At 40.0% G+C, this 25,675-nt stretch overlaps 1 protein-coding gene across 4 annotated transcripts in view; it reads left to right on the top strand.

Annotated features, from left to right (window-relative positions):
- LOC135516076 (sodium/potassium/calcium exchanger 2-like) overlaps window positions 1-25,675 on the top strand; it is a 181,240-nt gene that overhangs the window by 132,826 nt on the left and 22,739 nt on the right. For 3 of the 4 annotated variants that reach the window (XM_064940083.1, XM_064940084.1, XM_064940086.1), the window contains one exon: window positions 20,402-20,500. The exons of the other annotated variant lie outside the window; for it this stretch is intronic. In XM_064940083.1, coding sequence (XP_064796155.1) covers window positions 20,402-20,500 — 99 coding nt within the window. The remainder of the gene's footprint in view (window positions 1-20,401; window positions 20,501-25,675) is intronic. 4 annotated transcript variants of the gene reach the window in all.

Below are 25,675 nucleotides of genomic sequence, written 5' to 3' on the forward strand. Positions count from 1 at the left end.
GATTCCAAACTTCTTCCATTTAAGAATGATGGATGAGGGCCTCCTGAGTGGCACAGTGGTCTAAGGCACTGCATTGCAGTGCTAGCTGTGCCACTAGAGACTCTGGGTTTGAGTCCAGGGTCTGTCGCACCTGGCTGTGACCGGGAGGCCCATGGTGCGGCGCACAATTGGCCCAGCGTCGTCTGGAAATGACCGGCAGGGATATTCTTGTCCCTAGCAACTCCTGTGGCGGGCTGGGCACAGTGCACTCTGACACGGGTTGCCAGGTGTAACGGTGTTTCCTCCAACACATTGGTGTGGATGGCTTCCGGGTTGGATGGGCATTGTGTCAAGAAGCAGTGCGGCTTGGTTAGGTTGTGTTTCGGAGGACGCATGGCTCTCGACCTTCGCCTCTCCCGCGTCCGTACGGGGGTTGCAGCGATGAGACAAGACGGTAACTACCACCAATTGGATAACACAAAAAAGGGGTGAAAAATACAACAAAAAAGAATGATGGATGCCACTGTGTTCTTGGGGACCTTCAATGCTGCAGACATTTTCTGATACCCTTACCCAGATCTATGCCTCGACATAATCCTGTCTCGGCACTTTACAGACAATTCCTTCAACCTCATGGCTTTATTTTTGCGCTGACATGCACTGTTAACTGTGGGACCTTAATATAGACAGTTGTGTGCCTTATCAAATCATGTCAAATCAAATTTAGAGTAAGGCTGTAACTTAACAAAATGTGTAAAAGTAAGGGGTCTGAATACTTTCCAAATGCACTGTATATAGTTATAAATATACTAAAACATACTCAATTAGTCAGTTTCCAACAATCCCTCATCTGGAACAATGATCAAAACACCAGGTCTCAACGTCAACAGTGAAGAGGTGACGCCGGGATGCTGACCTTCTAGGCAGTTCCTCTTTCCAGTGTCTGTGTTATTTTGCCCATCTTAATATTTTATTTTTCTTGGCCAGTCTGAGATATGGCTTTTTCTTTGTAACACTGCCTAGAAGGCCAACATCCCGGAGTCACCTCCTCACTGTCTACACTGTATTTCTAATCAATTTTATGTTATGTTATTTTAAAAGCTAGCGTCCCACCTGGCCAACATTCAGTGCGGTTGCAGAGCGCCAAATTCAATTACAGAAATGCTCATAATAAAAATTCAGAAAACAAAACATATTTTACATAGGTTGAAAGATTAACTTCTTGATAAACTAACCAAAGTGTCATATTTATAAAATGCTTTTCGGCGAAAGCATACCTAGCCCAGTTGACAAATTATTACTAACAGTAACCAGCCAAGCAGAAGCGTTACAAAACTCAGAAATAGAGATAAAATTAATCCCTTACCTTTGATGATCTTCATATGGTGACAATCAGAAGACATTAATTTACTCAATAAATGTTCCTTTTGTTCGATGAAGTCTCTTTATATCCAGTGTTTTCTTCAGTAATCCACAGGCTCAAACTTGGTCAAAACAATCAGACAAAAAATCCAAATTGTATCCGGAAAGTTCATAGAAACATGTCAAACGATGTTTATATTCAATCCTCAGGTTGTTTTTTAGCCTAAATGATCTATAATATTTAAACCGGACAATAACGTCATCACTATAAAAGGTAAACAAGAAATGCACATGTGCCTGAATGACCAACAGCCCCACACCTAAAACAGGGCTCTGATGCCTTGCGCCTTGGGACCAATTCACTGCCCTTTCCTCCCTGTGTCTTTGTCTTACCTTGGCCATTGACTTTCCTTGTGGCTGTATTAACCACACGCACTGCTGCGAAGTGAGCGGAATTAGATTCCACTCTCAAAGCTGTCTTTACTATCTCATCCCAGTGAAAATGTTGGTCCCCTACCCCCGCATTAGCCGTTTTGATAACAGGTTTCAAACCTGCCATCAAAGCAGACCTAAAAATTATATCAAGGTACTCACATACCCATTCCTTTTGACGCTGAGTACATAAAATGCCGGTGTATTGAGCTTTTGATATTTATTTTACGTCATTATGCCGTATCACAATAGCATCTCTAAATTATTTATTAAATTGGAATTTTCTGTCAGCAGGGAAATGCTGACCAATTTAATTCCATTTGCTCAAATTTTTCAATATTTGAGCCAAAATGGTAGCTCGTGCCCCTCTTTTAGCAATTCCATGGCTTTGCTATAGTTTTCCTCTTGTTTTCCCCCATTTACGGGAGTGTCAGAAGCCACTGATGCCATTTCAATGGTGGTTATTTATGTGCCTTTCTCTCGTGTCCAGGGTGTTTAGATTTCCTCACTCACAGCTTTAATACATGCCCTCTATTAATAATTTTCCAAGGTAGTGATACCCACTTCCCCGGAGACTAGTTATGGTATTTGTGCCTATTAATTGGTCACCTGATACCTTGTATTCAAACCAATACTGAAGCGTCTGCCAATTTACTACTGGAAAATACAGGGAGACCTAATGTCTTGTACCAGTGTCCCGCTTCAAATATCGCTGTTGTTGACAACACACATTATCAAAATTATTCACAGTTGTCTTCCAATTTCCACATAATCTGTCATGGTTCCTCACGTCAATAAGGCATAACCAAACTCTCTCTTATTGCTACTGCTAATAAACTCAAATAATGTTCAAACAACATTCAAATATCCTTTGGCATTTCTAACCATGAATGAGGCACTCCTCCATAACTTGTAGGCAACCTTTTATCACCATCCACATTGCCACTCACTGACAATGTTTCATCTCAAGATATATTCTCAGATATCTCCTATTCTCCAGCGAACGCACTTCCTTCCTTTGTCCTTCTACATGGACTACTTCTCTACAACCTTTCATACTAGTATACAAGCATGACAATTTATCCGTAAACAAACACTCTACAGCCTTACGACCACCGCGGCTGGGACTTTTGTCCCACTTCGGACCTCGCAGGGGAACACCCCCACGAGGGACCTATCCTACACGGAACCTACCCTACACTGTGGTGTCACTCACGGATCTCTTAGATAACTATCTCCACTTGGGACTTATCCTTATGCAACCTACCCTAAACCATTTATTTATATGGATCTCGCAGAGGAACACCCCGTCAGGACCTATCCTTACGGAACCTACCCTAAACCATATATTTCTGACACGTCATTCCACAATGGGCCTACTGAATAAACGCAGGCTTTCTAGGTCTGCATCCTATAATTATTTCAGAATAAATGGTAACAGATGCAGGAACTGTGCCTGCATTGTTTTTAGTTTCGGCTCCTGTTTCACTGATTTGGACTGTAGTTCGACTGTAAATCGTGGTGAATCCTGCCGACAACGCCAACTGTTAGGTTCTGAACAAACAGAGTAAAAACTCACGGACAACTAGTAAAAGTTCAAATCAAGTTTATTCACCCACTGGGTCAAACGGCTGCAAAGACAAATATGCATTTCCCCCAGCACAAGTATGTATACCCTCCTACGAGGCAGAGGCAACTCCTTGCACATGTAAACAGCCATAACATCTCTGCTGCTAGGCAGGAACTTAAGGGGTGTGTGTGTAATAGGGCAGTTCCTTCTCACTTCATCTGACCTCGGCCTGAATTCTTCACTCCTCCCTAATCCACGGCATCCAGTGATTGCCTTTTTCCTCACTCAGTAATTTTCCATACCCTTAGTTCTTATCCACCCTCTATTGACCCCACCATATACATTCCTTAAATATGTAATCAACAACTTATAGTATGGTAAGTATATTTCAAGCTAGAATCCAACAAGATAGTTTGGGTACCATTAATTGACTATTTCACAGTCTGGCTATTTTAAATTCAGATTTTGGTTTCCCAAAGCATCTTAAGGCTAAGTTTATCATTAGAAGCTTTGGAGGAGCGTTGTTAAATCTCTGATCTGTTGCCCAAAACCATCATTATTAACGTTACACTTGGAAATGCTCATAATCTAAAACTCATAGAAGAGCTAAGTGCATCGTTAGATGCTTCCCCCCCTCCTGCGTCACTTTATCCATAGAATATCTCCACTAAACATTTAATCACATTGTTTATCCGGCTCTCTGTGACTGCCTATAACTCCAGAACAAAGTTGAGTACAAATACAAAGTTATAAAATATGATTCAAATTAAAACCGAGATCACTGCCTTCAAAACTTGACTGCTGATTTCATGATGTATTGCACACATTCAAGGCCCCAGGTACCAGGGGCACCAAATCAACCCCACAGCATTATTAAACCTCTCCCATGTTTGATTGTGGGGAGAGTGTTTTCTTTGAATGCTTCATTTGGTCGTTAATAAATATAGCAAGACACCACTGCTGAAGGAGGCACAAGAAAGCCTTATTTAACTTCTCATAAACCCACCTAAACAAACCTAAATCCTGGGAGAAATGTTCTATGGACCAGTGAAACAAAATTAAGCACATTGGCAATATAAATCAGCACTGTGTTTACTGACAACCGAATTAAGCATTCAATTGAAAATAACACCCACCTTACAATCAAAGATGGGGAGGTTTGATAATCCTGTGGGGTTGCTTTGCTGCCTCTGGTACTAGGGGCCTTGAATGTACATAATGCATCATGAAATCAGCAGATTATCAGGTGTTTTACAGTCCAATATTCAACCCGGTGTCCAAAAACTGGGTCTCCATAGAAGGTTGTGGGTCTTCTAGCAAAACAACGACCCCAACAAACATCAAAAAGCACCAAGGAATGGTTCAAGAAGAGATGCTTGACCATTCTTGGGTGGCCAGCAAAGACTCCGATCTGAATCACATCCAAAAGCTATGGTGAGATCTGAAAACAGCAGGTGGTGTATAAAAAAATATAATTGGTTCTGCGATGTTGAAAATCAAAAACAAGGTGTTGTGACCAAATATGTGTATATACAGGTATATACAGTATCTTTTTCTACTTATTTGAGAATAAATAGGAAATTAATTAAGAAAAGTGCAAGGGTGCCAATATATAAGTCATGTTATCATTGCAACACAATGTGAATGACAGTGTTGGCTATACATCACAGAGCACGCTCTGGCAGAGCATATGGTGGAGAACAGCAACGCTATGCTGGTACTGCATGCAGTGAAACGACGTGGGAAGCAGCTGAGTAGCGAATATTTCTTTAGAAATCAACAACTTTGGTTAGTCACAAATTCAAAGATGATAGTAGACAAAATAAATTACCTAATACAATACAATTTGGTGCTTTATCTTGGAGGGACAAAGGCCAAACTGAAGTTTGAGTAGGTATGCGGTACAAGCCCTTCCTTCAGTGATGGTCTGCCACTGGCGATAGGGTCATAAAGTGACAGGCTCCTCTTTGGTTTCTTTTTAATACCCCATTATATAGTAAAAGGAGACTAGATAGTTGCTGCATTGTGGTGTGGACATGTTGTTGCTGTTATCATTGCTATATGGCATTGACCATTGCTGAACAGACCGGACAAGGCTGTTTAGTTTACCATGAATGGTTCATCCCTCAACACACACACATACACCAAAACTACATCTTGTCACGCAATCAAAATAATTAATGTTTCAACAAAGAGTGGCTTTTCTGCTAGATTTGATTCGAACTGTTAATATGCAATTTTTTACAAACAATCAATTGGTTATAAAAACAAAACGGAGTAAAGGGATATAACAAATCACAATTTGATTATATGGTCTATATACTCTATATTCCACATTAAATGTTTTCTATTGTACCAGAAAGTTAAATAGTAAAGCAACTTTCATGCATCATGCTATATATAAAACCCATGTCAAATGTGGCAAAGTGTTCTTAACCTTGGCCACTGTATGGTGTCTGCAACTACCCTCCATCATTGCATTTGTGGCCCATGTCTGGCGTGTATCCGGTCATAGTGTGTGGTTGTTGTCGCACCTGCACTGTGTTATGACTCAGAACTAATTTATCACGCAGCTGAATCAGTGCCCCCTGCCCTGTTCATTGTCCACCATCCACGCATACTTGTTTTAGGAAAACTGCAGAGTCTTGCTGCTACAGCCATTCAGTGCTCCCAGGCTTTTGCTACCCCACACATAAATAGTTAGATGAATAATTGGGCCTTGACAAAGTTACGTAACCCCCCCCCCCCCAACTCGTGGCTGGCTGTTGAAATAATCAATGTTAAAAGCCTTCTGCTCCAGTAACAGACTAATTTTCATGACGCAAAAGACAACTGCAGCAGAGGTCATGCCACAAGGACAAAAAGCCATTTGATAAACAGCTAAAAGTTATTATGTCCTGTAACAAAGGGCGAACAAACTTGGTAGTGATTTGTTAATAAGGTATATTTCTCCATAAGTGGCAACAGTTGATGACAACACCATTAGGGAGGTTATCAACTTGAACTTAACACTGAGCTCCCTTTTCCCAGCATTAATATACCCAGCTCCTGCTTTGTTTTCACAACTCCATCACCTGCACCTCTCCACTTCCTGGAAATAGGACTAATGGACTCAACAGGTCTCGTTTCCACGGAACCTTTTCAAATTATTGAAGCCTCTCAAAACACGTTTAAACACAGATAAAAAAATACAACTCTTGATTTGGATGTGTCCATCTCATCCACTCAGCATCAGTTAGATAGGAACCTTTCTAGTAAAGGTTCATCCTGAACATTTGAATATGCATTCCAAAATAAAACTAAATAAATTAGATTTTGGTTTCTCATAGTTACACGTGTTACAGATAAGTTTAGACAGCTGACTCATTCATTCAGAGGGCTGGGCGAGATAGAATAATTTCAGTAAGGGAAAGAAGCACGGTTTTCCAGACAAATCATCCTGATGTGTCAGATTCTATTTATTGCAGTGTCCTCAACACTGGATTTTCCAGTTGAGCAGTGTTTGCAGCTTTTAAATCCTGGCTAATTCGTCAAAAAGAGTGTCTCTTCTCTATATACATAAGAATCAAAACATTTTGCGAGATTGATCTCAAAAAAGCAAATGCCCTTTTCAGTTTTATTTATTTTACGAGGCAAGTCAATTAAGAACAAATTCTTATTTTCAATGACAGCCTAGGAACAGTGGGTTAACTGCCTGTTCAGGGGTAGAATGACAGACCTTGCCAGCTCGGGGGATTGAACTTGCAACCTTCCGGTTACTAGTCCAACACTCTAATCACTAGGCTACGCTGCCGCCACAGTTCTCATCACTACAGAAAAGAGAACTGATCTTTGCTGCGTACACACACACACAACCTGTCTGTAAACAATTGTTGGAGAGGGGGTACTATGCAAATAGTCTAGATAACCATTTGATTAGGTGTTCAGGAGTCTTATGGCTTGGGGGTAGAAGCTGTTTAGAAGCCTCTTGGACCTAGACTTGGCTCTCCAGTACCGCTTGCCGTGCGGTAGCAGAGAGAAGAGTCTATGACTAGGGTGGCTGGAGTCTTTGACAAATTTTAGAGCATTCCTCTGACACCGCCTGGTATAGAGGTCCTGGATAGCAAGACGCTTGGCCCCAGTGATGTACTGGGCTGTACGCACTACCCTCTGTAGTGCCTTGCGGTCGGAGGCCGAGCAGTTGCCATTACCAGTCAGTGATGCAACCAGTTAATTGATGGTGCAGCTGTAGAACTTTTTGAGGCCAAATATTTTCAATCTCGTGAGGGGGAATAGGTTTTGTCGTGCCCTCTTCACGACTGTCTTGGTGTGCTTGGACCATGCTAGTGTCATGACGTTGCCCTCTTTGGACACTGCAACACCGCGAGCACCATCCCCCTACCACGGCACCATCTCTCTCTGTCTCCTCCAACCAGGCTGCTGTGGTCAGAGAGGTCGTAAATTCCTGGAGGAAATAATCTCGTCATGGCCACAGTATAGAGAGAGAGTGAGTTTCATAGAGAGAACAAAGGAATTTCTTCCACCTCACAGAACTGGAGAACTGAACAACATTTATGTTCTGGAGAAGGTATAAAAGATCGGTGAAAAATCCAGCTACGAACTGGTCCATTTGGTACAATTTTGTGAAACTCATGGGAGACAATACGGCCACATTACCATAACGCTGTTTATACAATAGCCTCAGTTATGAGGATAACATCTAATTGTTGTATAAGATGAATGAGTGAGGATGATACTGTTTGTGAAATTGTGTAATGTGATTTTGGACTATTTAATGAAGGAAACTCCAATTCCCTTTGGAGTTTAACTAAATCAGAGGACCGCCCAAGAGCACAGTTATGGTCTGCCGTCCTGGGACAGGCCCTTTTCTGCTCTTCCGAATAAAACCCCCACCCGGGTTTTCTATCAACAGGCCAGCTTACCTAGAGGGCCAAGGTTTGAGAGGAGACCGAGTTTACCTCAATTACGAGATGGCTAAAGGTTGCAGACCAGCTTACCACGAGAGGGCCAAGGTTTGAGTAGAGACCATAAACCTAAGGTTTGAGTAGACGGCTGAATCTTTTAACCATACCACATGGTTAAACTCTTAGACTATCGATACCGACAGAATAAGAACAAGTCTTTGATAGTAATTACTAGTCTGCAGCTAGGAATTCGGTATCATTGAACGCGAAGACCGACAACCGCCGAAACATCTATTCTATAACGGCATGAATGAATGTCACTCTGAACTATCCATCCTAACCACTACAGAGAGAGAGAGCGGACAAACTCTTCCAACAGAAACAAACTTTTCAACAGAGATCCAGACGACACATTGATCGTAAATATATATATTGATTGCAATTATTCCCGAATGAGTGAGCGTTCATGTGCAAAGGATTAGCATTTCAATTGTTATAATTATCAACTTTGTAGTGTCTCATCTCAGTTGGTGAATTCACCAATTTGTAAGTCGCTCTGGATAAGAGCGTCTGCTAAATGACTTAAATGTAAATGTAAATGTTGGAAAAATGACTTGTGTCATGCACAAAGTATAGATGTCCTATCCAACTTGCCAGAACTATAGTTTGTTAACAAGGAATTCGTGGAGTGGTTGAAATACGAGTTTTAAACACTCCAACCTAAGTGTGTGTAAACTTCTGACTTCACTTGTACATACTGTATACATATATACACATACATACATACATACATTTGTCTTTCAAAATTAATATGTCTATAATTTCTTGAGGTGCTATACGCCTTTTAGAGCCTCTATTTACATTAACTATACCAAACATTAGGAACACCTTCCTAATATTGAAAACCCCAGCAGCGTTCAGTTCTTGACAAATTGAAACTGGTGCGCCTGGCACCTACTACAATACTCCGCACTTTATATATTTTTTCTTGCCCATTCATCCTATGAACAACACACATACACAATCTATTTGAATTGGCTCAAGGCTTAAAAATCCTCCTTTAACCCGTCTCCTCCTCTTCATATACTACACTGATTTGAAGTGGATTTAACAAGTGAAATCAATAAATCATAATTTTCACCCGAATTCATCTGGTCAGTTCATGTCATGGAAAGAGAAGGCATTCCTAATGTTTTGTATACTCAGTTTATATTGAGATCTCTGCAACCACTGATTAGATTGAACATGTAGCTACTGCATATGTATCTCAGATACGAAAATGTTACTCATTCAAAGTAGTTGTAAGGATTCAATCGTTTTTTCGTAGTCCTTGCTGCTTGGTTTTGCACTTATACAGTGATGTCTTGGTGTGTGAGAGAATTTACTGTCCTTGTGTATTGTGTGTACGATGATAAACTTTCAGAATTTCTTGACCTTTTCCATGTCTGTCATAATTGCCTTACCCTTGTCTTTTACTGTAATGTTGTAGAACTTGTGACTTATGGAAAACTAAAATATTATCAAACAATGACCGAGGAAGGTAAGCTTTTTCAATAGATTCTTTGAGTCACTTTTCCCATCTGTTTTATTTTTCTCTCCATTTTGATTACTTTGACTTATGCTTCATTATTTTGTGATTGTTATGTATGCTTTTGCTTGTTTGATTACCTCTCTCTACGAGATTTCACTGACATAAGTGCAAATCATTTTCCAATGCTTGGACATCTACATGTTTGGACATCCTACATTATATTTTCTTGTTCTTCATGCTCAGAGGTATTTAACTCTTGTTTGTTTTAATGTTTCGTGATTGATAGCATTTGTTAACGTGTATAATTGTGTTTTGTTTGTCTAATAGTTTAAAAAAATGTGTCAAGCTGAAGTTAATAGGTGTAGTGTCAACCATACAGTTATTGAAAAGTTTGTGTGAGATTTTTCACCCACTCTTTTTAGATCTTCTAAAGGGTTTTGCCTAATGGTTCAAAATATGACTGTTATTTAGCAGGCAGAAGGGCCGTGCTAAGTTATTTTCCAACTACAAATCTGCTTGTGAGTGGATATGTACTGTCATGGTTTGGGGTTACATTCAGCCCTAGGGCCTTGTCATTGACCATAGAAGATTAGTAGGGGTATCTGACTCTTTTCCACGTTAACATATATACACAAACATGCCTGCAAGAACATACGCAAGAACACACACAGACTCCCCCAAAAAACATTGGAACATCACATCAGTCCTTTCTCTCTTTCATCTTGGAGACACAAAATCGGCCATGCCTCCGCACACTCTCGGAATCCCCACAATCTGCAATGAGAACGAAACCGAGTATGCAAGTAAGATTTACGCCACTGATTTTGGCAAAGTGGGGTGACTCATCCACCCAGGAATTGCATAACAGGCATCACTGTCAGAAAACCAAGTAGCCAAAGAGAGATAATGTAATAATGATAACTGGGAAAGGGCTGTCCTCCAATGGTGAGTCAGGCTAGAAGCAGCAGACGTGGAGGGTGTGTGATCCATATCATTGTGTCAGAATGTATTAACGAGTGTGTGTGCCGAGCAAGGGTGTTGATTGCTACAGACAGCGGAAAGAGAGAGGGTGGAGAGCTCTGTGGCACTGGATTGCTGTTGAACAGTTAATGATTTTGCTGGAAGGTCACACATGGTGACAAGATACAGCTCGATGACTCACCACAGCAGTCCTGACAAATTAGCCGACCTTGGAAGCTTTCATGTTGATTGAAATGCACTAGCCTGATTGAAAGTATGACCAACATGCGTGCACTGACTTTCATGCAGCATGCCCATATATGCATTCACGACCACTTCAGTAACACGTGTGATGTAGGTCTGACCCCTACACACAATACCCTTTAATGACAAAGCAAAAACAGGTTTTTAGATATGTTTGCAAATATATTAAAAGTGAAAAATAGAAGTACCTTATTTACATTCAGACCCTTTGCTATGAGACTCGAAATTGAGCTCAGGTGCATCCTGTTTCCATTGATCATCCTAGAGATGTTTCTACAACTTGATTTGAGTCCACCTGTGGTAAATTCAATTGATTGGACATGATTTGAAAAGGCACACACCTGTCTATTTGAGGTCCTAAAGTTGACAGTGCATGTCAGAGCAAAAACCAAGCCATGAGGTCAAAGGAGTTGTCTGTAGAGCTCCAAAACAGGATTGTGTCAAGGCAGAGATCTGGGAAAGGGTACCAATACATTTCTGCAGCATTGAAGGTCGCCAAGACCACAGTGGCCTCTATCATTCTTAAATGGAAGAAATTTGGAACCACCAAGACTCTTCCTAGAGCTGGCCAACCGGCCAAACTGAGCAACCGGGGGAGAATGTCCTTGGTCAGGGAGGTGACCAAGAACCCGATGGTCACTCTGACAGATCTCCAGAGTTCATCTGTGGAGATGGGTGAACCTTCCAGAAGGACAACCATCTCTGCAGCACTCCACCAATCAGGCCTTTATGGTAGAGTGGCTAGACAGAAGCCACGCCTCAGTAAAAGGCACATGACAGCCCACTTGGAGTTTGCCAAAAGTTACCTTAAGGACTCTCAGACCCTCAGACCATGAGAAACAAGATTCTCTGGTCTGATGATACCAAGCTTGAACTCTTTGGCCTGAATGCCAAGCGTCATGTCTGGAAGAAACCTGTCACCATCCCTACGGTGAAGCATCATGGCTGTGGGATGTTTTTCAGCAGCAGGGACTGGGAGATTAGTCAGGATCGTGGGAAAGCTGAATGGAGCAAAGTACAGAGAGATCCTTGATGAAAATCTGCTTGAACATATTACTGAGTAAAGGGTCTGAATACTTAAGTAAATGTGATTTCATTTTTTTTTATACATTTGCAAAATGGTTTGTCATTATCAGGTTATTGTGTTTTAGATTGATCAGGGAAAAAACGACTTAACAAATTTTAGAGTAAGGCTGCAATGTAACAAAATGTGGAAACAGTCAAGGGGTTTGAATACTTTCCGATTGCGCTGTATATGCCATTTTGCAGACACTTTTATACAAAGCGCACTATAGTCACATGTGCATACATTTTACGTATGGGTTGCCCCAGCAGGAATCGAACCCACAACACTTGGCTTGCAAAAAACACACTCTATCGACTGAGCCACACAGGACCACTGCCTGCACTACTGCCAGAGCTGTTCTGAAGGAAGTTTTCAAGGAAGTGAGTTTGTGTTTATACAGGGTCTCCCGCCCTTACCTTCCGTCAACCAATCATGTCAATGCAGAGCTATACGGAGCCTTCCGTATTGTTACCACATTTGAGAGGTGCATGGCGATGCGGTACGGAGCTCAATTTGGCCTCTGGAGGCTCCACAATTGCGTCACACCATCCATACTGCGCGTCTGACCACATTTTCGGGTTAAGCATACATTTATTCTCATGCAATAATGGGGATTTCCAGCAAACTCAGCTTTTACATCTGCTAATATACCACAGCTTTATTGATGTGCAGGACAAAATTAAGTTTTAGGTGCTCGTATGAATTTTATAGCCAAACAGCGTTGATCTAAACTGAGTGAACTAAGCTGTGACTGGTCTTTGAGCACCAAAAAAAAATGTGTAAAGGGAAGCCAGTTTGAATTTGACTTCAAACCAATCACATCACATCAATAGCCAAACGTCATTGACAGAATTTTTTTTTAATTGTTCCATTTCATTGTGTTGTTGTCCTCTGGTGGCTAGCTAGCTGAAATCAGCCCTTTTCTAAATTAGCCATGGATGGTGTCGTGGAAATTCATACTGAGAGACTTTGGCATTTCTTCAAACAATTATATTTATTTAATATTGATTAATTATTGCAATAATGAGACTAGTCAACCCAACACTCTTGACTGTTGGGCTGAGCAGTCTGACCTTCACAGAAATGCAGAGTTCTTTATATAGCTGACACCAAGAATGCTTAGTCATGGCTGGTTCCACCCCTCCGAAGCAGAATGGAGCAACATAAGCCACTCTGGGTTCATCTTGTCGTTATCTGCACGGGTGGTATTGTCTTAACCCCACCCTGGCTTAGTTTCTCAGATGCCAGGATGATTATGAGACAATGAGGGATCATTCTAAACCTAAGCTATCTCTAGTAAAACCCATTCTTGACCATACACCCAGATTAGCTTCAGGGACCTAGAGTGGAGACCATAAAAAGACATCATTAGTAGAACTGAAATGTCTTACTTTTTGTTATGTATTAATTGTTAACCATTAATATCAAATCAATCAGGTAAATACATAATTTTTCTCTCACAATGGAGATAAGGATATTGACTTGTGGTTTTACGTAATTCTCCATACTGACCAATGATTATAGTGGCGGTTCTGATCCAACCATACATTCATTCATTGTGCCTGTAGCCTGAGAAGATGGAAGTTCAACATGTAGCTAGATGTAGTATGCTAATGTTAACTAGCTGGCCTGGCGCATCATTGCCCATGAAAGGAAGTTAAGCTACCGATCAAGAATCTTAGCCAGGTAGCCTAGGACAACAAAACCTAAAAGCATGTAATGTATGACAGAATTATAGACCGTTTTAGGCAACATGAAAGAGGAGGATGGAATTGACGTTATTCTACAAGTAGGGTGAGTCAACATGTTTTTTCGACATGCATGCACTTACATGCACACACACAGAAATCAGTAGCATGGACAGCCACATCATATTTAGTTTACATTGATTGGACTAAATACATTTTGGTATTTTTTTGTCACTGTATTAGACTAAGCATAGGTGATTAGATGTGGAAATGTTGAAGTTTAATTTTCCTGTGCGAGCACCATTATGAATATCAAGAGGGTGTATCTTGCATAGGTAAGTTATCTCTAAAGAAAAGCCATGGACATTCAAACTGTTGCTTGTGCAAAGCACATTTTCACTGTGAATGTATTATTGCGCCAAAAAGTACGTTATCAACACACATGGCAGTCCATTCAAAATGGCAACAATGGAACATGTGGTTTTTGATATGCATCTATTTCAAAGCCGACCTTTAGACAGGGTTTAAACACATCAAGGTGATATTCAGACATTATTTGATGGATTTTGACAATTCTAAAAGCGTTGAGTATCTTACATTTATCAGAACTGTATTGTTGACCTTTTATCAATTTTGACAACCATTGCTGCTTACATACACTAGCGGTCAAAAGTTTTAGAACACCTACTCATTCAAGAGTTTCCTTTATTTGTACTATTTTCTAGTGAATACATCAAAACTATGAAATATATATGGAATCATGTAGTATGAAATAAATCGAAATACACTACCAATTCAAAAGTTTGGCGTCACTTAGAAATGTCCTTGTTTTCCATGAAAACATACATGAAAATAGGAAATATAGTCAAGATGTTGACAAGGTTATAAATAATGATTTTTTTATTGAAATTATCATTGTGTCCTTCAAACTTTGCTTTCGTCAAATAATCCTCAATTTGCAGCAGTTACAGCCTTGCAGACCTTTGGCATTCTAGTTGTCAATTTGTTGAGGTAATCTGAAGAGATTTAACCCCATGCTCCCTGAAGCACCTCCCACAAGTTGGATTGGCTTGATGGGCACTTCTTACCTACCATACGGTCAAGCTGCTCCCACAACAGTTCAATAGGGTTGGGATCCGGTAACTGTGCTGGCCACTCCATTATAAACAGAATACCAGCTGACTGCTTCTTCCCTAAATAGTTATTGGATAGTTTGGAGCTGTGCTTTGGGTAAATTGTTGTCAGGATTTGGCCAGGGTTGTTCCGGGTTTTGGTCACTAGATGCCCCCATTGTGCTTTTTGACCTTATGTTTTTTCCCTTGTTCCCCATTATTATTTGCACCTGTACCTCGTTTCCCCTGATTGTATTTAAACCCTTAGTTTCCCTCAGTTCTGGGCTCTGTGTTTGTATGTCAGCACCCAGCCCTAGTGTTCTGTGTTTTCCTGTCGATTCCGGTGGATGCTCTTGTGGAATTCTGTTTTTGTTTTTGAGTGTCTCTTGAGGCTTTTTTGTGCTATTCCTACCACCTTTTGGATTTGCCAATTTTTGTATTTAAGGACTTCTCCTTTTTACTTTATTAAATACACCGTCTTAAGTACTGCTGTGTCTGCCTCATCTTCTGGGTTCTGCTGACTATTCGTGGCTCAGTTGGTTAAGTGACTGTTTCTCACTCCGGAGACCCAGGTTCGTAACCGGGTCCTGACAATTGTCCTGTTGTAGGGGGAAATAGGCTCCAATTAAACACCGTCAACAGGGTATGGCATGATGTCTCAAAATGGAGTGATAGCATTCCTTCTTCAAGATACCTTTTACCCTGTACAAATTTCCCACTTTATCACCACCAAAGCACCCCAGACCATCGCATTGCCTTCACCATGCTTGACAGATGGCGTCAAGCACTCCTCCCGCATCTTTTCATTTTTTCTGTGTCTTACGAATGTTCTAATTTATGATCCGAACACCTCAAACTTCGATCCGTCTGTCCATAACACTTTTTTCCAATCTTCCTTTGTCCAGTGTCTGTATTCTTTTGCCCATCTTACTCTTTTATATTATTGGCCTGAGATATGGCTTTTTCTTTGCAACTCTGCTTAGAAGGCCAGCATCCTGGAGTCGCATCTTCACTGTTGACGTTGAGACTGGTGTTTTGCGGGTACTATTTAATGAAGCTGCCAGTTGAGGACTTGTGAGGTGTCTGTTTCTCAAACAAGACACTAATGTACTTGTCCTCTTGCTCAGTTGTGCACCGGGGCCTCTCACTCCTCTTTCTATTCTTCTTAGAGCCAGTTTGCTCTGTTCTGTGAAGGGAGTAGTACAAAACATTGTACGAGATTTTCAGTTTCTTGGCAATTTCTAGCATTGAATAGCCTTCATTTCTCAGAACAAGAATAGACTGACGAGTTTCAGAAGAAAGGTCTTTGTTTCTAGCCATTTTGAGCCTGTAATCGAACCCACAAATGCTGATGCTCCATATACTCAACTAGTCTAAGGAAGGACAGTTGTTTTGCTCCTTTAACCAGAACACAGTTTTCAGCTGTGCTAATATAATTGCAAAAGGGTTTTCTAATGATCAATTAACCTTTTAAAATTATAAACTTGGATTAGCTAACACAACGTGCCGTTGGAACACAGGAGTGATGTTTGCTGATAATGGGCCTCTGTACTTCTATGTAGATTTTCCATTAAAAAATCTGCCTTTTCCAGCTCCAGTAGTCATTTACAACATTAGCAATGTCTACACTGTATTTCCGATTAATTTGATGTTATTTTGATGGACAAAAAAATGCATTTGGACAAAAACAAGTACATTTCTATGTGACCCAAAACTTTTGAAAGGTAGTGTATATTTTATATTTGAGATTCATTAAATAGCCACCCTTTACCTTGATGACAGCTTTGCACACTCTTGGCATTTTGTCAACCAGCTTCACCAGCTTCATGCTTTTCCAACAGTCTTGAAGGAGTTCCCAAGTATGCTGAGCACTTGTTGGCTGCTTTTCCTTCACTCTGCGGTCCGACTCATACTAAACCATCTAAATTGGGTTGAGGTTGGGTGATTGTGGAGGCCAGGTCATCTGATGCAGCACTCCATCACTCTCCTTCCTGGCAAAATAGCCCTTACACAGCCTGGAGGTGTGTTGGGTCATTGTCCTGTTGAAAAACAAATTAATTAGTCCCTCTAAGCCCAAACAAGATGGGATGTCGTGTTGCCTACAGAATGCTGTGGTAGCCATGCTGGTTAAGTGTTCCTTGAATTCTACATAAATCACAGACAGCAAAGCACCCCCACACCATAACACCTCCTCCCCCATGCTTTACGGTGGAAAATACACATGCAGAGATCATCCGTTCACCCACACCACGTCTCACAAAGACATGGCGGTTGGAATCAAAAATATCCAATTTGGACTCATCAGACCAAAGGACAAATTTCCACCCGTCTAATGTCTATTGGTCATGTTTCTTGACCCAAGCAAGTCTCTTCTTATTGGTGTCCTTTAGTGGTGGTTTATTTGCAACAATTAGACCATGAAGGCCTGATTCACAGTCTCCTCTGAAAAGTTGATGTTGAGATGTGTCTGTTACTTGAACTCTGTGAAGCTTTTATTTGGCTGCTATTTCTGAGGCTAGTAACTCAAATTAACTTATCCTCTGCAGCAGAGGTAACTCTGGGTCTTCCATTCCTGTGGCGGTCCTCATGACAGCCAGTTTCATCATAGCTCTTGATGGTTTTTGCGACTGCACTTGAAGAAATGTTAATGTCTTTATTAAAGTACTGATGGACTGTCATTTATCTTTTTAGGGATAGGAGGCAGCATTTTCACATTGGATGAATAGCGTGCCCAGAGTGAACTGTCTCCTACTCTGTCCCAGATGCTAATATATGCATATTATTACTATTGGATAGAAAACACTCTGAAGTTTCAAACTGTTTGAATGATGTCTCTGAGTATAACAGAACTCATAAGGCAGGCAAAATCCTGAGAAAAATCCAACCAGGAAGTGGGATATCTGAGGTTGGTCGATTTTCAACTCATAACCTATTGAAATCCCAGTGGGATATGGATATGTTTGCACTTCCTACAGCTTCCACTGGATGTCAACAGTCTGTCGAACCTTGAATGAAGCTTCTACTCTCATGTGGGGCCGGATGAGAGGGGAATGAGTCAGTGGTCTGGCAGAGAGCCAGATCCTGGTCACGCGCATTCCACATGATATCGACTTGCATTCCATTACTTCTATAGACACAAAAGAATTCTCCGGTTGGAATGTTATTGAATATGTATGATAACATCCTAAAGATTGATTCTAAACTTAGTTTGACAAGTTTATTTCGACCTGTAATATAACTTTGTGAAGTTTTTGTCCGACGTTCGCATGGACCTGCACGAGCGTTTGGATATGTGTACTAAATGTGCTAACAAAAGTAGCTACTTGGACATAAATAATGGACATTATCGAACAAAACTAGGATTTCTGGGAGTGCATTCTGATGAAGATCATCAAAGGTATTTATAATGTAATTTCGTATTTCTGTTGACTCCAACATGGCGGAGAAATTTTGTTTCTATCCGAGCGCCGTTTCAGATTATTGCATGGAATTGTTTTCCGTAAAGTTTTTTGAAATCTGACAGTGGTTGCATTAAGAACAAGTGTATCTTTAATTGTATGTAAAACATGTATCTTTCATCAAAGTTTATGATGAGTATTTCTGTTATTTGATGTGGCTCTCTGCAATTTCTCCAGATATTTTGGAGGCATTTCTGAACATGGCGCCAATGTAAACAGATTTTTGGATATAAATATGCACATTATTGAACAAAACATACATGTATTGTGTAACATGATGTCCTATGAGTGTCATCTGATGAAGATAATCAAAGGTTAGTGATTAATTTTCTCTCTATTTCTATTTTTTGTGACTCCTTTGGCTGGGAAAATGGCTGTGTGTTTTTTGGACTTGGCGGTGATCTAACATAATCATATGTTGTGTTTTGGCTGTAAAGCTTTTTTTTTTTAATCGGACACGATGGGTAGATAAACATCTTGTTAATCTTTCATTTGCTGTATTGGACTTGTTCATGTGTGTAAGTTACATATTTCTAAAAAATATTTTTGAATTTTGCGAGCTGCCTTTTCAGCGGAATGTTGTCGAGGGGTTCCACTAGCGGAACATGTGTCCTAGAAAGGATTTATCTTTGCTTATTTGAGCTGTTCTTGCCATAATATGGACTTATGTATACCCCCATACCTTGTCACAACACAACTGATTGGCTCAAAAGCATTAAAAAGGAAAGAAATTGCACAAATTAACAAGGCACACCTGTTAATTGAAATGCATTCCAGGTGACTACCTCATTAAGCTGGTTGAGAGACTGCCAAGAGTGTGCAAAGTTGTCATCAAGGCAAAGGGTGGCGATTTGAAGAATCTCAAATATAAAATATATTTTGATTTGTTTAACAATTTCTTGGTTACTACATGATTCCATATTTGTTATTTCTTAGTTTTGATGTCTTCACTATTATTCTACAATGTAGAAAATAGTTTTAAAAAATCTAGAAAAACTCTTGAATGAGTAGGTGTTATAAAACTTTTGACCGGTAGTGTAAGCTAGCCACCAATTTAAAACAGATAATGTTGGTTACCATCTTTATTAAATTGTCCAATATGGTCTGATCTACATCCTCATTATTTAGAGTAGTAAAGTAAGGAAATTTTGACCTCTATGTTGAATTTCATTATTTTTGCATTCTGTTCATGCCATTACTGTCTTTTGTATTACAATATTTTGGTACGTTGTATGTGAATACGGTGACAAGAAAAGGTTACTAATGGACCTCATCAAGACACATTTATTAAGAATTTGCCTGGTGCAAAGTTGGCAGTCGGCAACCCCGAAAGAATATCTTGCGGCAGCTACTCAAATAAATTCTGAGGGGAGCTGTATGAGAAAAGATACTAGAACGAGGAGCGGAAGAAGGGCGATAGCTCCACCACCCTCGCTCTTCAAGTTTCTCTAAAGTCTATGGGTAAAATTTTTAAAGAAGCTCACACATGCTAAATCGTCATTTGTACAACTAATCAGTGACGAAAAACCATCCCACTGGAACAACTGTTGCTCGTTTATTGTTGCATCCCACAGTCTTTTGACAGACATTACGATACCATATGTTACATAGTCTGTCCATGAAAGATTAGTAACAAAAGTTTTTTTCTGAAAAGGATATTATCAAGTGCAATATCTTAATCAGTCTCTTAAATTGTATGTAACTGTTTTGTTCTATCTTTTAGACTAAATGCTATGCCTCGAGAAAATAAAAGTGTACAAATGTAGGTTCAACTAGCGTAAAGGCTTAGTAGACCTGGCCATAGATTGGGTGTGACCGATTATGCTTCATAAAGTGTTCTCTCCCACTGGCATGCATCTAGGACATTGCTGGGTCATTAGTGCATTATATGACATTGACTTCAAACTGTAATTTGAATAGTGATATGAAAACTTGCTTCTGTGTTCCTTTGAACTTAGATAAGTCTGGAACCATGAGAAAGGCAGAGTAGCCCTGAGTCCAGGCAATGGACCTGTGAAGGTGACACAGGGCTTATGTCCCCTACTGTAGTTAACTCCCTGATGGTTATGTTGCAGGACAATTCAGAGAAAAGGCATCCATCCTTCATAAGATTGCCAAAAAGAAATGCCAAGTAGAGGACAGCGAGAAGGCTAATGGAGTAGCCAGCCGGTCAGGTGAGTGGTCTCTACTCTGGGGGGGGGGGGGGTCTAGTGTAGTCCCATGTGTTAACACAAGTGAATGATATCAGAAACACAAACAAGTTGAAGAGTGATCTCTTCAAATATTTTTATGTTTGGCAGTTGGCTAAACATTTAAATAAATCCATTCAATGCTCCATATTGTTTTGAAACCATGTAATTGTTAGATATTTGTTATTGTATAACAGGTTCGGAAAAATCTACTATCTGATGAAATGCAGGTCGAAGCTATTCAATCATCTCCAATAACCACACAGGCAGAGATCATCACTATTTGGCCATGTTACAAAGTACAGAAGTTCCAAACAGTCATAATGCCTGTCCTTACTAGCATGTCCATCTAGTGATTATCACTCTGTCGAAGGAGTGCCAGTTGTAACTTGATACATCCAATCTCAATATGCCAACTCCAGGCTCTGACGAAAACAAAAAACATGGTGAACATTTTGCCATGCTCTGTGTCTGTAACCAGTAGTAACCACCAACTTCAGTTTAATTTATATTAAATTAACAGACTAATCTAACATTCCTACACCCTACTCGCATAACCCCTGATGCTGGATTGCTACCACCTTGAGGTTTTGCCTGCTCTCCTGCATTTTCTAAAACAGCTCACTAGCTTTTGAGAAACGCAAATACCATTGCCATTGTTTTGTTCGCATATGCACAAATATACATTTTTGTACACAGTCATGGGCTACTTGATACAGATATGTTGTCTTCATTTGACCAGTTTCTCACATTAAGAAAATAATCCAGCAGCAACAGGAAATGTGAATTATTATGTGAATTAAAATTAATGGATATTTTTGTAGGGGTTGATACAGTTGTTCTTCCTTTAAAAGTTGCGTCATACTTCAGCACAGCTTGCAAGCTGCCGCAGAATTCTATGGCACGTTATTTAATTGTCAGCCATTGTTACCATTAATGCTAGTTAGTGCAAGTTTGACCACCAGATGGCATCTTTGAGAAGCATTTGGATAACCTTCAAAACTGGCTGTACTAGAGAATTTAAAAGCTTTTTTGTAAGAACATAGTATATGGGATTGATTTTAAGAAATGTTGCTTAATTAATTTGATTAATATTATGGTGTTTCTATTCCAAGAAAAACAAAAAACAAAACCCTCAGGATTTCCGTGAGGATGGAACGGAATATATGGCACTGTTCAATGTGACAGTCGAGAGTAGGCTACAGTACTAAGAGCATAACATTTCCACACCCTAATTGTAGTCTAACCCATACCCAAACAGCGATTCAGTGAAAATAGACATCTCATTGATTTATCAAGACCAGTCCCCATGCTTGTCCCAGAGCAGCGTGAAACGGTGCTGAAATAGTTGACCATATGTGGGTAGTCTATTGCTTCAAGTCCTATAGCTTCTAACTTCAATATGCTTTTTAAATAAATAAGACCTACACCACTTTAAACAGCACATTACTCAACACTAGTGAGACTCATGTCGCCTACGGTAGGCCTACAGTATGTCATTGAAAAAAATATTTTGTGATGTGACCCAGCTAACAATGAGGAATTGGCCCTCTTCCGGGGGGCCGGAACTGATTGAATCGGCCCGGCATCAGGTGTCGGACTCGGAATAAAAATAAAAATGAATGACCGCCCAGAATCGGCCCAAGTACATCGGGCTGCTTCCATCTACCGGAATTCAGCCGACTTTGCCGGCATCTTGCCGATGCAAATTTAAATAAATATATATAAATTGACCCAATTTAGTAACTTTAAATATTACTATTATATATTTTATACATACAAATTATACCCATCGACAAAAAAAACATTTTGTGTTCGAGGAAACACCATACACCTGGTGACCGTGTCAGCGTGCATGCGCCTGGCCCGCCACAGGAGTCCCTACAGCACGATGGGACAAGGACATCCCGGTCGGGCCAAACCCTTCCCTAACTCGGACAATGCTGGGCCAATTGTGTGTCACCTCATTGGTCTCCCGGTCATGGCCGGCATGGGACTCGAACTAGAATCTGTAGCAACGCAGTTTGCACTGCGATGCAGTGTCTTAGACTGCTGCGAATCTCAGGAGGCGCCATCCACAAAGTTTTTAATGCTTATCAACTACCTTGCACAAAATTTTCCGTTAGGTCAAATCTGATCTGTGAGAACATCTAAGGGGCTTTTATATAATTCTAAATGAATTCATAAGAATTGTGCGGCACCCTATGGTACTCCCAATCACAGTTAGATGTGATACAGCCTGGATTTGAACCAGGGACTGTAGTGATGCCTCTTGCACGGAGTTGCAGTGTCGTAGACCACTGTGCCACTCAGGACCCAGGCACCCTATGGTACTCCCAATCACAGTCAGATGTGATACAGCCTGGATTTGAACCAGGGACTGTAGTGATGCCTCTTGCATGGAGTTGCAGTGCCGTAGACCACTGTGCCACTCAGGAACCATGATCAATATATATTGTGCTGCTAATAGCCCATCCTAGAAACGTTATTTGCAGAATTCACAGCCTGCTGTGCTTGTGGAAAACAGGGTTAATAATAATACTTTCTTCCTTCCACTTGTTAAAGGTTCTAATTTATAAACGTTTTTTTACAGAACAAATAATACAACTAATATTGTGGTTAAACTCAAATATACTAATTATATTTGAGTTTAACCACAATATTTGTTGTATTATTTGTTCTGTCTTTTCTGGTGGATTAAATGGAAATTGCAACCAACTTTCTATGACCTGTTTAAAAACTAATGATATTTTAGAGATTATTTCATTTTCAAATAACCTAAAGTGAGCGTGTAAAAGGCCATTATTGAACATGGGGTGAGACATTGTTAAACATTTATAAATAAAGCCAGTTTGTTATTCAGAATTATTTATTTCTGTTTTTAGAGGGAGAGAAACCAAAAACCTACCGTCACCTCATAGGTCACAACCTGCACAGATATTGAACCAGCATCTGTAGCAACACAGTTTGCACTGCAATGCAGTGTCTTAGACCGCTGCACCACTCAGGCGCTGTACAAGGTAACTGGTCGGGAGTAGCCTACAGCAATAAAGTAAGAGCAAAATAATCCTAACATTTCCACACCCTAATTGTAGTCTAAGTTTCTCTTAGAATAAAAACCTTAGTGTAACAACAGTTTTTGTAAGTAATACTGACGAGTAGAAATAAAATAATAAGTGTATTTTTCCAGGTGTGCGCGTACAGGACAGAGGAATCGCAATTCTTAGAGTATTGTTCTAAATTCAATTATCTCCTTCATACTCATCATTCAGTTAAATGAAAGTCGTGCAGAATTATCAGTTTCTATTTGGTTTATGTTGCCCATTCATTGTCAGAGACCGTAGCACCTTGGGACTCAAAAGCTTAATCAGTGCTCTAACTCCCCCTTGTGCTGGTCTGGAGCAATGAAGTAGTGACACAGGATACAGTACTAAAACACAAATTACATCTAAGTCCCGCAGCATAATCGCAAAACTTTTAGTTGAGCAACCACTGTACATTTGTGTTAGGATAAATCAAGTCTTACATTTTAAAGTGGAATTAACTAACTTTAGAAGCCTTTTTAAACCTTGAATACACTAGAATTTGCATTTCCTGCTGCACATGAAAATTCTCTACAACAGCAGAGTGATTAAATTAAGATAGCACATCTGTATAGAAAAGTTAGAATCTTAGAGCTCCCCAATTACTATCTTGGTAGGGGATCTGTATGTGGTCCAAATCACTGATGCAGGTCCACAATGATATTTATAACCTGGAATTATGCCTCAAAAGAAACCTGGATTCAAAGTAAGGTCCTGGCTATTTATCAAATTACTAAAAGTGGAATTTGATGTTTTTTGGCTGGGGTCAAAATATATTTTTTAAAGCCCACATTGATGCAGAAAATCTAAAATATTGGTGTAGTTATTAGGAACATGTTGACTGACAAAGTCCTGAAATTGGGAGGATTGACTAAACCACCTTTGCTATCTTTTGGGTTAATGAGGCGTCAGTTCTAAAGCCAAGCAAGCATGGCATTTAGAAGTGCCAAATCAATTGTGACTGTTGTCTTAGAGCAATGTTTTGTTCAATTGAGCCACTGCCAAGTGCAATTCCTGTGTGTTTTCACTTCAAAGAGCTCTGACGCAATGGTCCAAAAGATACTCAGAGGGGCCATAGAAAGATCTTTCATGTGTATAATGTTCCCATACAGACAAAATCAAAGAGGGACATGGATATTTATTACTGAGACAAAATTAGGCTAACAGTGCTACATTAACATATTAACAGAACCCAAATTCATGCCAAGTCTCAATTTAAGATTAGAAGTCCATGTTGCTGGTTAAACAAGTTTGTACTGTAGTCCCAAAAAATGTCAAATGTAATTAATATACAAATGCGTAGTGTAATGTCTTATTTACTCAGAATGTAATATGCGACTAGTATATCAAATTGACATATCAAATGTATCATTAATTTGAATATGTTCTATGGTTTAGTTAATAGTGTATAGGATCCCTTCCAAAATGGCCAGGGAAGTTATTTGTTAGATAATAGGAGTATCAGATCATTTTACCTCCCTGGCAATATCCTGCTATGTCACAACCACACTTGGATTAAACCAATTCCAATGTCAATTTTGTTATAGTCATCCGATTTTATAGCTTTCGGCATTTTGTATTTTAATGAATTAGTGTAAGTAAATCTGGCCTTCAATGAATAGGGCCCTAAATGAAGTTCGACAAAAGGTAGCCCTCTTACAACATAGGGGTTGCTGCACTACAGGAACACACACTCACAGACACCCTAGGTCCAGCATCTCATTGCTTAGCATTTTTGATGCTGCTAACAATGCTTATGGGGACATATTGTGCTCTGAAAAGCCAAAAACAATATATGCAGCCACTGTTTGAAGCTGTAAGGAATGACTGTGAAAGACATGAAGGTTGGATGTCCTAATGCAGTGTTCCTCAATCCTTGTCCTGAAAATATCATGTAGACCTACAGAAGCTCTACAGAGCTGACTATTGTTTTTTTTTTGTTTTTTTATCTTTCTTTCATGGCAACACTTTGTGAGGGGGAGAAAAGTTGTTTGCGTAAAGTAGTGTGTACAATGGTTATTTTCATCATCGGATACCGTAGATAGTTTGATTGATGGATTTGCAATTATAGCTAGTT

Source organism: Oncorhynchus masou, chromosome 27, assembly GCF_036934945.1.
Source record: "Oncorhynchus masou masou isolate Uvic2021 chromosome 27, UVic_Omas_1.1, whole genome shotgun sequence".
Lineage (NCBI taxonomy): Eukaryota > Metazoa > Chordata > Actinopteri > Salmoniformes > Salmonidae > Oncorhynchus > Oncorhynchus masou.